Genomic DNA, 14,290 nt, shown 5'->3' with positions numbered 1-14,290 from the left:
CTGGTACGTTCTGTTGATCTGGTTGACCACTAGTTGGGAGTCAGTGCGTAGAATTAGGCTGGGGATCCTCAACCTAAATGTCATCCTTATTCTAGTAATGAGAGCTTCGTTATTCGAAACCTAAAAGGTAGAGCTTCACAAAATAGTCGTCGGTCCGAACTAATTAAGACAACTCCTGCCCCCGACTTGTCTCTGATTGATGAATCGTCACGAAAAGTTCCCAAGGGGCCTCTGGTGGTCATTTCTTTCTGTTTCATTGCTGAATTTGGCATTGAAGTCTGCGAGGGCTTGTCCTTAAATAAAGGTGTGGGGCTTGTATCTTATGTCGAATTGTCTAAGCTCTACTGCCCATCTGACCATTCTTCCGAATGTATTTGGCTTCTACAAAGTTTGCCTTAATGGTGAATTGGTAAGGACCTCTACGGAGTGCTCCAAGAAGTAGGGCCTCAGTTTCTGAGCTGCCACAACCAAGGCATAAGCTAGGTTTTCCAGTGGGGAATAGCGAAGCTCGGCATTATGGAGTGCCTTACTTGTGTAGTAGATGGGGTATTGTGTTCTGTCTTCCTTCTAAATTAGGATGGCACTGATGGTGTGTTTTGTAATGGCTAAGTATATTTTCAAGACATCGCCTACCCTCGACTTTAAGAGCACGAAAGGTTGGCCTAGTTATTTCTTTAGCTCGTTGAAAGTACCCATGAATTTCAAGGTCCATTAAAACTTTTTTTCAACTCATAAAGTATCGAAGAAAGGGTTTCACCGATTTGTAGACTTTGATACGAATCGAATGAGGGCGGTGATTCTCCCTGTTAAACTCTACACTTCTTTTGGTCTAGCTGGGGCTTTCATGTTGATGATAGCTTATAACTTTTTCGGATTTGCCTCGATTCTTTGGTTGTTCACCATGTAGCCTAGGAATTTTCTCAAGCTAACTCCAAAGACGCATTCCATACTTTCTCAGAATATCAAACATTTCTGCTAGATACTGGCAATGGTTTCTGGCACATGTGCTTTTGACCAACATGTCGTTAACATAGAGTTCAATGGTTTTTCCAATCTATTCGAAAAGCATAGAGTTTACAAGCAGATGATAAGTAGCTCTAGCACTTTTGAGACCAAATGGCATTACCCTATAGCAGTAAAGACCTCGATCGATGACAAACAAGTTATGCTCCTGATTTGGGCCATACGTCGGTATCTGATTGTATCCGGAGTACACGTCCATAAAGCTTAGTAGTTCGTGTCTAGCAGTGGCATCCACCATTTGATTTATTCTTAGCAAAGGAAAACTATCTTTAGGGCATTCTTTATTGAAATCGATGAAATCTATACACACCCTTGAGTCTCCATTGTGTTTCTTCACAGGAACCGGGTTTGCAATCTACTTAGGATATTTTGCCTCTCGTATGAATCCATTGCGTAGTAGCTTCTGTAACTTCTTGTTAAGTGCTTTGTATCTGTCCGAGTTCAGAGGATGACGTTTTTGCTGCCTTGGCCAAACTGCAGGGTCAACATGTAGCCTGTGACAAGCAATTGTGTGGTTGATTTCTTTCATGTCTTGGTGGTCCAAGCAAAGACATCGAGGTTTTGTCAGAGAAAATTCACAACTTCACTTTAGATCGAGGGCCGCCTCTCATTCTCTATCTTGAGTTCTTTTGATGGGTCATCAGCACAAACTTCTATTCCCTCCAATTCTTCTATGGTTTCTCTTCTTTCAATTTTAGTGCACGGGTTAGTGAATTGAGTTTGAGTTCCCATGTGTGGGCCATATGCACTCTTGGGAAAGTGCATTGATGGCTGGTATAGGCCTTCAATTGACATCTTTCGGCAAGTTCCCTATTTCCTTTGACTTCGCCTACACCATGAGGCGTGGAGAATTTGATCGAATAGTGGTAGAAGGATACTGCTGCTCTCAAATTGAATATCATGGGCTGTCCTAGAGTGTCGAATACACGAACTCGAAATTCATTTTGATTTGACGAGGAGCTAATTTGACCTCAACAGTGAGCTTGATTGACCACTTTGCCGTGGTCAGGGCTCCATTTAATCGAAGGACCATATTAGAGTATGGGCGTAGGAAGTTGGCAGGTATGCCCATCCATTTGAGATTGTTGCTTAAGATAATGTTGATAGCGTTTCCTGTGTCAACCAAGACCTTTGGGATGGTTACCCCCTCCATAGGTATTTAGACTACTAAGACTCGGGATAAGGGTGTGGGTCGACCTTTTTTTCGTCAAAGGATAGTTGGTCATCCATAGGTTTCTTGAGGGGCTTTTTCTCTATGCCAATCTCAGAGAGATTTGCAAAAATGGGCCTCTTTAATCTAGGTTTCCCAGCTCGTGTTTGGCCTACCCCTTAGCATGTTGATCTGAGATTTGGGCAGATCGATATTGCACGTCCTAGCTTCAGCTTGGTCTTCTCACACAATTCCAATCCCATAGGGAGTGGAAAACTTCAGCAGTAATGATAAATTGATGTGGCAGCCTTCAGCCCGTGCAATATAGGCCGTCCCAATATGGCTTTATAATTGGATGACAGGTCGACTATCACAAAATCAGCTAGAATCCTTCTTTAGGGAGGAGCTTTGCCTAGCTCTACAATGGGTACAATCTAACCTCGGGCCTCGATAGGATCTCCTAAGAACCCCTGCAGTTTCCTTAGGCATGGCTGAAGGTAGCGCTTTAATATTTCCAACTGTCTTAAGGTTTCTGAGTACAGTATATTGACCAAACTCCCGTTGTCTACTAGCGTCCTATGCACTTTTACCCCGGTCGCTGATGGTGATTACTAGAGCATCACTCTGATCTGAAGGATCCCTTGGGAATCCTCCTCTGTGAACTAGAACCATTCAGGATCTATACCGATCTGTGGGGTTAGTTCTTCGTAGTTTGGCATGATTCATGCATCCCAGGCTTGTCTGCAACTTTCCCTTCAGGACTATAATTCTGATCTTGGCTCGTGGGGATGGATTACAATTAGGAACTGTCTACTGAGTTCGTGCAGTAGGCCCCTACTGCAGAGGCTGTTGTGGTTGAGGTCGGTCTACTTCTTTTGGTTTGGCAACGAACTCTTGCAGCCATCCTCTACGAATCAAGGACTCAACTTCCTCTTTCAACTCCCAGCAACTATTGGTGTCATGTCCTGCCATCCTATGATATCGGTAGTATCGTCCTTGGTAGTATCTTCTGCCCATTCTTCTGGGCCACCAACCTGCTAAATGCTTCTTCCTCGCTAGTTTGCATGAATAGCTCTTCTAAGGTTGCTTTCAGTGGGTGATACTTTTGGAACCTATACGGTTGAGGCTTAGGATGATCTCTTTCTCTCCTATCCTTGTTTCAGGCTGAGGATTCCTATCCGGCTTTTCTTTTTCATCGTATTGCTAAGGTCGGGATCACATTTGGCTTCCTCTTAATCAAAGGTTGCCTTTTCAGGGCTTATGTATTTCTCCGCTCAGTTCAAGAGCTTATGGTCTGTTCTAGGTCCATCCTTATGCATTTATCACCAAAATCTCGTTCTGGGCATTAGCCCAACAAGTACAGCCATGAGCGCGGCGTCATTAGATATTTTTTTTACTTCCATGGATTGTTTGTTGAATCTAATTAGATAGCCTTTGAGGGATTTATTTTTTCCCTGTTCTTGGCTTTGGAACCCATGAACTGGGCCAGGAATGTTATGGCCAGGTCGTTCCAATTTTTTACCGACCTCTGATGCAATCTCTTAAACCACCTTTGAGCTTTATCTCCTAAGGTTAGGGAGAAAGCCTGATGGCATCACTTGCCCCTTATAGCTCTATCCACAAGGTGTACTTATCAATGTGGCTAAGGAGATTCTTCTTTCATTCGTATGCGATTATCTGGGGAATCTTCAGTTTTTCAGGCAATGGTTCGATAAAGACATCTTCAATGAAAGGGAAAGTCACTTGGTGAGGTAGTCTTTGGTACCGCCTTTGTTTTTGGACTCCAGGTCAACGATACATCTTTTTAAGGCGCTTATTTTGGGCTCTACTCGCCCTAAAGGACGTTTTAGGTTAGGTTCAGTATGCTTTTGCCCAGAGGTTAGCGAGTGCTAAGTTCCCAACCTATCAAAAACACTACCAATTCTCCTGGCGATAGGCTCTGTTGCAGGGACCTGGCTCCTAACTTCGTCAGTTCGACTTCTAGAGGATCTCCTCTTGAGAAGTGGAGGGTCCTTCTGGTGGGAGGATGTCTAGCCCTTATCCTCGTTGGGGAATCCACCTCGGTGTCTGGTGGGGATAATTGGGCTTGATTTTGTTCCAATTAGCCAATTGCATTTTTCTGCTTCTCCAGGGCTTCTCTTATAGCGGCCATTTGCAGGTCGTTCATTCGATTTTGCTCTTCCCATCTTGGGGAACTAGGCGGAGTATTAGTCTCACAAGCACGAGTATGAGATTGATTTTTAGTACTAGAACTACAACTCATGATTCATGTTTTTGTAAGGAGGATAGGGCTATTTTTAACAATACGGGCTCCTCCTTCTAGAACCAAACTATGGACGTCAAAATTTGTAAAGATTAATCTCGAGTCAACATTAAGAAAAAGGGAAATCTTCTTTTTTCATGAAAAAAGGCCCAAAATGTATGTTTAGAAAACTAAATTTTGTAAGGTGTTTGTAAGAAAGTTTTTTCTTGTCCTTAAGAGAACAATTTCCCTACTATTTATACATGACTACAGTCAAAATTACATCAAATCAATCAAATTAGCTATATGATCGAGCTCAAAAGTCGGGTTACAGAATTCTTCTGTGATTAGTTGACGAGGTCGGTTTCCATGTGCCAATGTTCTTCTTAGGTAATGATGGTCTACAAGAGGTTAGAGATCTGGAGGTTTGGATTGGTGGCTTTGGGCGATGATGACGTCACCATTTACAAGTGTATGTAATTGAGAGGGTAATGTGACAAGAGAAAATCATTATGTCCCTTGAGACTACGATGGTAGTATATTGAGCTGAAGTTTATGGCTGAACTTATGTTTGCCTGAGGTGGGGCCTGCGAATGATTCTCATGAGACCGGAGGTCGGTGGTCAACAATTTTCGTTCTTCACTTCTTCATTTTTTCCAGCATTTGTCCTAGCCTCGGCTCCAAAATTGTGGCTTGGGCCTAGGGCCTTATAATAATTAGTAGCTTAGGACCTCAAGATTCTTAGGGTTGGCCCTGGACGCGATCAATCCCCTGAGGTCTCCTGCGATAAAGCCGAGTGGATTATTGGAGTCTACGAATTCGAAGCGCCAAGCAGTCCCATGCTAACGACGAAGCCCCAAAGCTACATCCGAGGCCCAAACCATTTACCTGCCAAAATGATAAAGCTCAACCTAGTAAGTGATGACCCATACGTAAAGATCCTAAATTTATGTTTAAGATCATTTTGGAATGATTGATGGAACCTTTGTAATGAGCGAAATGTCAAATCTTGTCAGTTTAAGTTGTAAGGTGGCTATTGCTCTTTGTAAGAGCATTAAATGTGCCGTAGGCTAGTGAGTTCAAATAAGTGCCTAAGATTGAATGCTTCGGTTAAGGAGATGAAGCCACGTGTACTTTCATCCACTGGACACATTTCATATGTAACACTACAAATACCTGCTCTTTGTATTATTTGAAGGCTAATGCAACGCAATACACTTAAAGTTACTCTTTATCTTCTCTCTTGCTGATTATACATTTGCTTTGCTAGTTTAGATTACTTGGCTTTCTTTGAGTTGTTTATGATTGGTTATCATGCACAATCTTTCCCAAAATATATTATCAGAGCCTAAACATATTTGTCTCGTATTATAAAGCTTCTCCCGCATTCAAATTCAGAATATTATCGACTAGCAACCTGTCCATACGTGTTGAAATTTCTTAGGTGTACACAGTGTAATTAATATCCGTTGTCTGCGTCATCCTAACAGAAAACGAGGTCAACACTTACATTGAAGGAAAGCTTTAGTAACAATATGAAATAATATCCAATGTCATAGTAAGAAATAACAATAACAAATGCATGAAATATATTGTTTTAAGATATATCTTGAAGGGCTACAAGTCTTATATAAACACCATTTTCAATCTTCGTATCATTCAAACCACTCATGCTCATTTTGGCTAGCATCACTGGAAATAATTGGATTACTAGATTTCAAACTATTTCCATCAAGTCTCGTAGTGCTCGAGTTATTTTCAATGATTTTCAATAGAATCCCTGAGCAATTGAGAGGCCCTGAATCAGATTTTAAATGACTTCCTTCATTTTCAACATTTATTTATTCTTTTGGAAGACTCAAAGATAATTCGTTAAGGTTCAATTATATGGATCTTGCAGTGCCTGTATTTCTCGAATGGGTGTGAGAGCCACAACTTCCACGAGTCTCTCCTAGTTGTCATACAATTGAGACATCTTTGTTTTAGCTTCGACAACTTGAAAAATGCAAACTGTTCAATAATGAGATAGTATTATCTGCACACACGCTGACTTTATACAAGTGTGGAGGTGGTTAATTCAATATTGTAAATACTGAAAAAGGTATGAAAGAGGAGCATACCTACATTTCTATTGCTTGCATGTTGTTTTATGATGTCACAACTCAAAGAAGTTTCTCATCAAAATTATTATTCTTATTATGTCACTATAATCTACATAGTAATTAGAGCGGAAACTATAGAATTTGTTAGGATTTGAATTGGTATTGTATAATCAAAATAAAATTGTGTTTTTGTAATGATATTATTATGAATCCACATCGAATAGAAATCAAAAGGCTCTTATTTTGTGTCCCTATAGACAGACTCTTCCCTTTTCTGTATTATTTATCCCATTTGCAAGACAGTTATGAGTTATTTTCTACCTATTGCATCATTGTAAAAATATTTTAATAATATCACACTCAATATTCGTTTTATTAATTATGTACTAAGTAGTCACTTTTGTTTAACAAACATTAAAATGCGGATTTTAAAACATACAACAATTATGAAATAATAGTTTTCAAACACTCAACTGATTCTTCCGCAGCTGATTATTTCCACTGCATACCAAATAAAGGCTTAGTCTGTCCAATTCAAGACTTGAAAAATAAATCAAACGAATTCATACATAGAATGGACAAACCAAAGTCTTGTTAGTCCATGGCATACTTCTGAGTCCAGCTTCTTGCAAAGATTTCATACCTGTTCTTGTCTGTCTTGTACATGCTTGCAATTTCAGGAACCAAATTGCAATCACGGTTTGGCTCCACCAACAATTCGAAAATAGAATGTAACACCTAACATTCAGAACCAAACAATTTAACTCTATAAGAATGTTGAATTTGAAATATCACGCAATTGCAAATAAAATAACAATTTATCCAATGTAGACAAAAAGAAAGAAAGATATTTTTCAGGAAATTGGGTCTCTCATGGTAGCAACAAGATCATCAACTCTTAAAAGTTTATAGCCGGCACCACCGACTAGCATCATGTTTTCGCACCTTTATTTTTAAAACTTTAATTCCCATCCCACCCTCATCAAAATCTCGAGGGATGGGAATAGCCACTCGATTCCATTGTCATCCCTATTTATAGCTCCACTAGAAGGTTCGTTTACGTGTTGACGTTAAAAATAAATGTTAAACATTAATGAGTAAAATAGGTAAATACTCCCTATCCTCCCGTTCAACCCTATCAGGCTGGTATTGAGATTTTGGGTGCCATGTGAGACATTTTAAAATGGTGCCACTTTCATTTAATTAAAAAAACTTATTGGCACCAATAAGAAAAAACTTAAAATGGTGTCTCTTTCATGTAAATTTTTTCCCCTTCTAGAATTAAAAATATCATAAAACAACAATTAGCAAGTAGACAATTAGCATCGATAAAATGGCGATATCACGATATAGACTGTACAATTGTAGAGCAAGCAACAAAGACTGACGATAGAGTTTATTCTCTTCTCTATTTGACCGCTCTTCATGGATTAAATGGTGAGACAGTGGGAAATGAAGAAAGGTGATCTGGGGTTACCTTTTCACTATTTACTTTTATTATTTTGATTTTGGATTGCTTATTGTCTAGTTGGATTGGTAATTGATTAATAAAGCTAATTGGACATTTGAGATCGAGATGATAAAATAGATGTCTAAACTATTTTTTTTGAAGGAAGATAATTTAAAATTAGAAAAATAGTTAAGTACAACATATTGAAATTGGTGATGAAGGAGCCTAAACCATGTGAATCCTTTCCTTTGCTCTAATAAAATATTTTGGTAAGATAAACAATTAGGACAATAATATTAAATAAGAGTCATTATTTTTCTACTTCTATCACTTTTTTCATAAATATTGTGCTCTTTAACTAGCATAATAATAAAAATTTTAAATTTTAAAATTATTATGTATAATAAATTTTTTTTGGTGCTCCTATAATGCAAAAGCCATTTGTGATCGTACCACCTGTGCACTCTTAGGGCTACTTCTGACCCCTGCCACTTTTTTTGGCCTTTTCATGGTCATCACAATCTCCTGATGCCATTCTCTTTGCCACCCAGGCATTTCCCAGACTTCCTTGATGGAAGTTTTGGGGTGAGGAAAAGAGGTTAACAGGAAATAAGGTGGAATTAATCTGCAAGTACAGATTTTTTAAAACAGAATTTGTACAGAAAAATAGTTGTTTTCTTATGATTTGTTGTTGTCAAAAACTATTTTTGATAACAACCAATTATAAGAAGACAATTGTCTTTCTGTACTAATTCTGTAGAAAAAATCTGTACTGCTCAATAATGTGGGGTTTGGAGAAAGTTGTTTAATTTTTTTTAAAAAAATTTAACTTAAAATAAGTTTACAATGAATGGAAGGATCTTGCAGTCTAGTGGGGAAATTGTACTCTCTCTGGAAATTGAGAAGATACTTTTTCGCAAGTGAGTTTGCGGATTTATTTTTTTTGAAAAAAAAGTATTAATTCTAACATACAGAGATTTGATGCAAAAACCACGAGGGGTCATATTCTCGAGGTCATTATAAAGCTTTTTTTTTAAGTACAAAATATTTGTTATTCAGAATATTTAAGTACCTACTTTTCAACAAAAATCAAATGGAAGGATCTTGCAGTCTAGTGGGGAAATTGTACTCTCTCTGGAAATTGAGAAGATACTTTTTCGCAAGTGAGTTTGCGGATTTATTTTTTTTGAAAAAAAAGTATTAATTCTAACATACAGAGATTTGATGCAAAAACCACGAGGGGTCATATTCTCGAGGTCATTATAAAGCTTTTTTTTTAAGTACAAAATATTTGTTATTCAGAATATTTAAGTACCTACTTTTCAACAAAAATCACTCCCCCAACTCATAAAAATAGGATTGCTTTTATTTCACACAAATTAAGAAAATTTAATTAATATATGTTGAAATTATATATTTTACTTGCATTATTTCAAATATACCATTGCATTGAATAATGATAGTTCATATTTGTTAATAACAAAACATATTAAATAGAGATATTTAAAAAAATTAAAATATTAATTATACTATCAATAAGGAAAGTGACCTATAATTTGGAATAAACAAAAAAGGAAAGCAAGCCTATCTTTGTAGCAGTCAAATTTAAACAAGCCCAAAAGGCAAGGGACTGAAGTGCCAAAGAAATAAATGCTGGGGATTCAAATGCACAATTTTAACAGGGTAGGGACCATTACTACAATTTTTCCTTGTCTTTCAATAATGAGTAGACAGGCAAATATGAGCAGGGACGGATTTAGTGTGCGGACATTGGGGTCAACCTGTCCTCACACTAAATTTAAAATTTTGCTCAAAACTTCAAGATTTTCAAGAAAATTCGTATAATTTTTAAAATTTGCCCACACAATTAAAATTTTGTGAAAATTGCCCCACAATTCTTTTATCCTAGAATATGGGCAACTTCAGAAAACAAACCGTGGAAATGGTTTTTGCAGGGTGCCACTCAGGCATATGGCTCCGGCATATGCTCCCATTCTCGTTTATATTCGGGTGGAAAACTTTTGTTCTGAATGCTATCTGCAAAATTCATCCATATCAATAAGAAATGAGAACATCCATTGACAAAAACACTCAATATCAAGAATTTCTTGAATACACAACGACAACTAAATAATGTTTGTTATTTTTGAGAAAGAAAGGAACAGAAAAATTGAAATATCTCTGACCCACCATAGGTGGCTTGAAAGGGTAATCCTGAGGAATATGGATGGAAAGTAGGAAAACTCCGCCGGCATATGGACTGTCCGCAGGACCCATGATTGTAGCTTGCCAATGGAACAAGTCCTCATCAACGGGAACTGAAATTTATATTGGAAAGGCAAATGAGCAACACAAAAAATAAATGAAACTTAGGGTATGGAAAGGTAAACTGATCGTCATCAAAAATAAATGAGCATGACTCCAATTAGCCATATTTTTCTTCAAGCCAATAGCTAAATTCAACAGAAAATTCAATATTTATGATAAAAATGGACTTCAATTTTAGTTTTTGATTTTAGGCATTGAAACTTCTGTTTCTGGTAAAAATGGATTACATTACTTATATAATTGTAACCTAACAAAGATGTGGGTTGACCCAACCCATATAATATGATATGGGTTGGAGAGAGAAGTTATTCCACCAACAATAACTCCCCTTAATTCAATCGAGACATGAATGTGAGTTGTATTAAAAATTGTACTAAATTGACAGGGCAAGAAATCGTCATTTTGGATATTCAATCATCACATAGAAGCATTTGGAATGTGGGAAAGAAACTCCTTCCATCGTTATGAGCTTTGAACCAGTGAGAACAAGTAAAGGCAAGTGATTCAATCAAGTTTATTTTGAGATTTCCTCAATTTCATGTAAGTGTCAACAACCTTTGATCAAGACGGATGGCAACGGGGCGAGTATGAGACGAGGCGGCCATTCCCACCCCCGTTCCGTCGAGTATTTTTGTTATCTTAACTCATATCCATACCCAATTAAAGGCGGACAGGGTGGGTTCGAGAAGGGATCGGGGCTGGGCAGGGCAGGTCACCTACCCCATTTATAGCCCCATTTATTTATTCTTTTTATTTTTTATTTGTTAAAAACAATTTATGTTTTCTTTAAAAATGGTGATAAATTTATTATTTTTGTTTGATAAAAATTTAAATTTAAAATTAACATTAAACTTGGCAGGTAACAGGGTGGGGACTATGTTTCCCGTACCGATTTCATACCCGCTTCGGGGTAATGACCATTACCCGTATCCACCCCATGTACCCAATTAGGCGGGTAATCCCCACCCCATTCAGGACAGGGCCCACGGGTATCGGGTTGAACCAATTTTTTTGTCATCCCTAGATCAAGTAGAAGCATAGTAGGTAAACTTTACTTTGGTATCAGAACCTATAACATTGTTAAGTGGTGTTGGTCTTGATGTGGCTATGTGATCCATTACTACATATTCTTTTCTTTTTTGTGCATAGTGTTTTGTGTATTCTAAGAGAAAACACTAAAGGATTACGGGTATAGAATATGCCGAGTAGCTACATGTTTTTTGAAATTACAAAATGGATCTAGAACATAACTTTAAAAAAAAAAAAAAAAAAAGTGAAGATCCAAAAAGATTATGTGACACTATAATTTTGGGACATAGTTTTAGTTATAACATCTCATTACATGTTATATTTGTATAAATGTACATGCTTATATCTAATCGCATTTATCAAATTAGATTATTGAATTACATGATTTCTGTTAATGGATCGATTTTCATAAATATTAAGATTAGTAGAATTAGTGACATTTATTGATCATTGATTGTGTGCTAGTTTGTGTTTGAAAGATGTAGTAAAAATCTCATATAAAACTATTTATTCCACCAATTAAGTGGGAGTTCCACTATTGTCATAATTAATGTAATTCTCACCTATAATTAATGTTATTTTACATTATGAAATTAAGTTTATGATGGTGAAATGTTAGGATTGCAGACGATGATTCAGAACTTAGTAAACTTTTGACTCTATGTCTAACGTTGAACTATCATAATAAAAAAACATAATGCTTTAGAGAGCATCAACAACATAATAAAAAACCTGGTGCGAGACATACCACTTTAAAGAATATAGATCAAGAATTTTGTCAAGTATGAGAAAAGATAAATTCCAGGGCTTGTAAGTTTATTTTGATGAGTTCTATGTCGAGTATTATTCTCAAATTTGATTAAGCTGGGGTGATCAACTTAGTATTTAATATTTTTAGTTGGTCATATTTTTTCATAAGAGCAGTAAGTTCAAACTGGTCTCTTCCTAATAGTTGGAAATTTTAAAGGTCAGTGTGATTTATAAATTGAAGAATAATTTTTTTATTTTTTATTTTTTTTTTATTGAAACTACTCATTGTGTTGAACTAGAAAATATGTGACTTGGTATTGCTAAGTATCAAAGACATGCTCACGTAGTAATACTCTAGTTCTTAGAAGACTTTGGGCCTGAAATACAAATGTGGGAAAATGAGAGACTGAAAAAGGGACAAAAAAAAAAAGCCGTATCAGATAATAAGAATATGAAACTGATTTAATAGAGGATAAATATTAGAATTGCTTAATGCATAATAACCCCCCACCCCCACCAACCTCCAAACCCCACGCCAAAAAAAATATTCAGTTTGGTGGTCGAGGATGCATAGTTTTCGAAGATTGAAAGCATGGTTGGAAGTGGCCATATTTGCTTCAAACCAGAATTCAGAGTAATATCTTAACAAATCAACTTTGAATTTAATGAAATTAAATTCAATATTTTATGATAAAAATGGGCTGCAACTTTAGTTTTTGCTTTTGAGCATCGAAAATTTTGTTTCTGGTAGATGGGGTGATCTGAGTAGAAGGATTATAAGCCAATAATATTTCTTACATTCTGAACGCTGGAATTGTAATCTAGAATTAAAAAGAAATCTGTTTATTCCCTAACCCTATATTCACCTTTAGTACTCGAGAAGGCTATGTAAGAACTGTTACTTGAATCTGAACTTGAACTCCTCCTTCCATTTTCAACATTTTGTTCTTCTCTTGGCAAACTCAAGGATAGTTCGTCAAAATCCAATGACATGGAAATGGAACTGAAGCTTGTGCTTCTCGAATCAGCCAGGGCTAGTTCCCGATCCTGCTCTCGCCGTTGCACGGCACCCACCAACCTCCCCCAGTTGTCGTAATTCCTAGGCATCTCTGTTTCAGCTTTAACAACTTCAAATAAACACAATGTTCAACTATGGATATTGTCTGCCTGTACACGTGCAAAATTTATACAGGTGCATACACATTTTTCACATTCGAAACACGGAACAAGAAGAATCTTTTCGTAATCTTTGGTGTATATAGTTCCGGGAAACAAAATATAAACGCTGTGGAGCAGCACACAGTTTACAGCTTAGACAGACAATTTCCCAGAAGCCACGCCCACAATTAAGAAAAGTAAAAGCAAGATATTAGTGTGGAGAAATCAATATGTATTCTTCGTCTTGATACTAATAAATCAATATAGTTGACATATGAATAAATAATAAATTAGAGCGTTTAGTCTGGATAACCAATACAAAGAAATTTCGAAGTCATTTTCACATGAAATACAATTTCTTTGTGTTAATCTCTTCATTTGACAAACAGTAAAAAACCAACTACAAATCAAAATTTCTCGTTTGAGCCACGAAAATAAGAATATTTTCATAATCTTGGATTATATCGTTCCGTAACTTATATCCAACACTCTATTTACAGCTTAGAAAAACAATGTGGCCATGTTTGACCTCCATTTTTTGTTTTGTTTTGTTTTTTGTTTTTTGTTTTTTGTTTTTATTTATTTATTTATTTTTTTTAAGTTTTGTAATAGTGAATGTTTGAAAATTTGGTTAAAAATTAAGGAAATGTTTTATCCTAATTTTCTCATATATATATAGGCAAGTTAATCCTTTTGTCTTAATTTTAAATGAAAAGGGTTATTTTTATGTAACTTGTCAAAATAACTAATTCACGTCTTAACTTTCACCAATTGTATTTTTTAATATAGGGCGAGCAAGCAAATGCGTAACTAATTACAAAACTTGATTAATTTTTTTAAGTTTTGTAATAGTGAATGTTTGAAAATTTGGTTAAAAATTAAGGAAATGTTTTATCCTAATTTTCTCATATATATATAGGCAAGTTAATCCTTTTGTCTTAATTTTAAATGAAAAGGGTTATTTTTATGTAACTTGTCAAAATAACTAATTCACGTCTTAACTTTCACCAATTGTATTTTTTAATATAGGGCGAGCAAGCAAATGCGTAACTAATTAC

General features: G+C 36.3%; 1 protein-coding gene across 1 annotated transcript; it reads right to left on the bottom strand.

Moving 5' to 3' along the window:
* Positions 1–6,943: 6,943 nt before the first annotated feature.
* Positions 6,944–13,446, bottom strand: LOC111396556 (ubiquitin-conjugating enzyme E2 10-like). Its single transcript, XM_023022971.1, has 4 exons — positions 12,941–13,446; positions 10,158–10,285; positions 9,903–10,004; positions 6,944–7,255 (listed from the first exon to the last, which is right to left on the bottom strand). Exons 1-4 carry the CDS (start codon positions 13,179–13,181, stop codon positions 7,112–7,114), a joined length of 615 nt encoding a protein of 204 aa, XP_022878739.1. The 5' UTR covers positions 13,182–13,446; the 3' UTR covers positions 6,944–7,111.
* Positions 13,447–14,290: the final 844 nt, after the last annotated feature.

Source organism: Olea europaea, chromosome 1 (genome assembly GCF_002742605.1).
Source record: "Olea europaea var. sylvestris chromosome 1, O_europaea_v1, whole genome shotgun sequence".
NCBI lineage: Eukaryota > Viridiplantae > Streptophyta > Magnoliopsida > Lamiales > Oleaceae > Olea > Olea europaea.
Note: the sequence above shows the minus strand (reverse complement) of the source record. Positions and strands in the feature narration are given on the sequence as shown.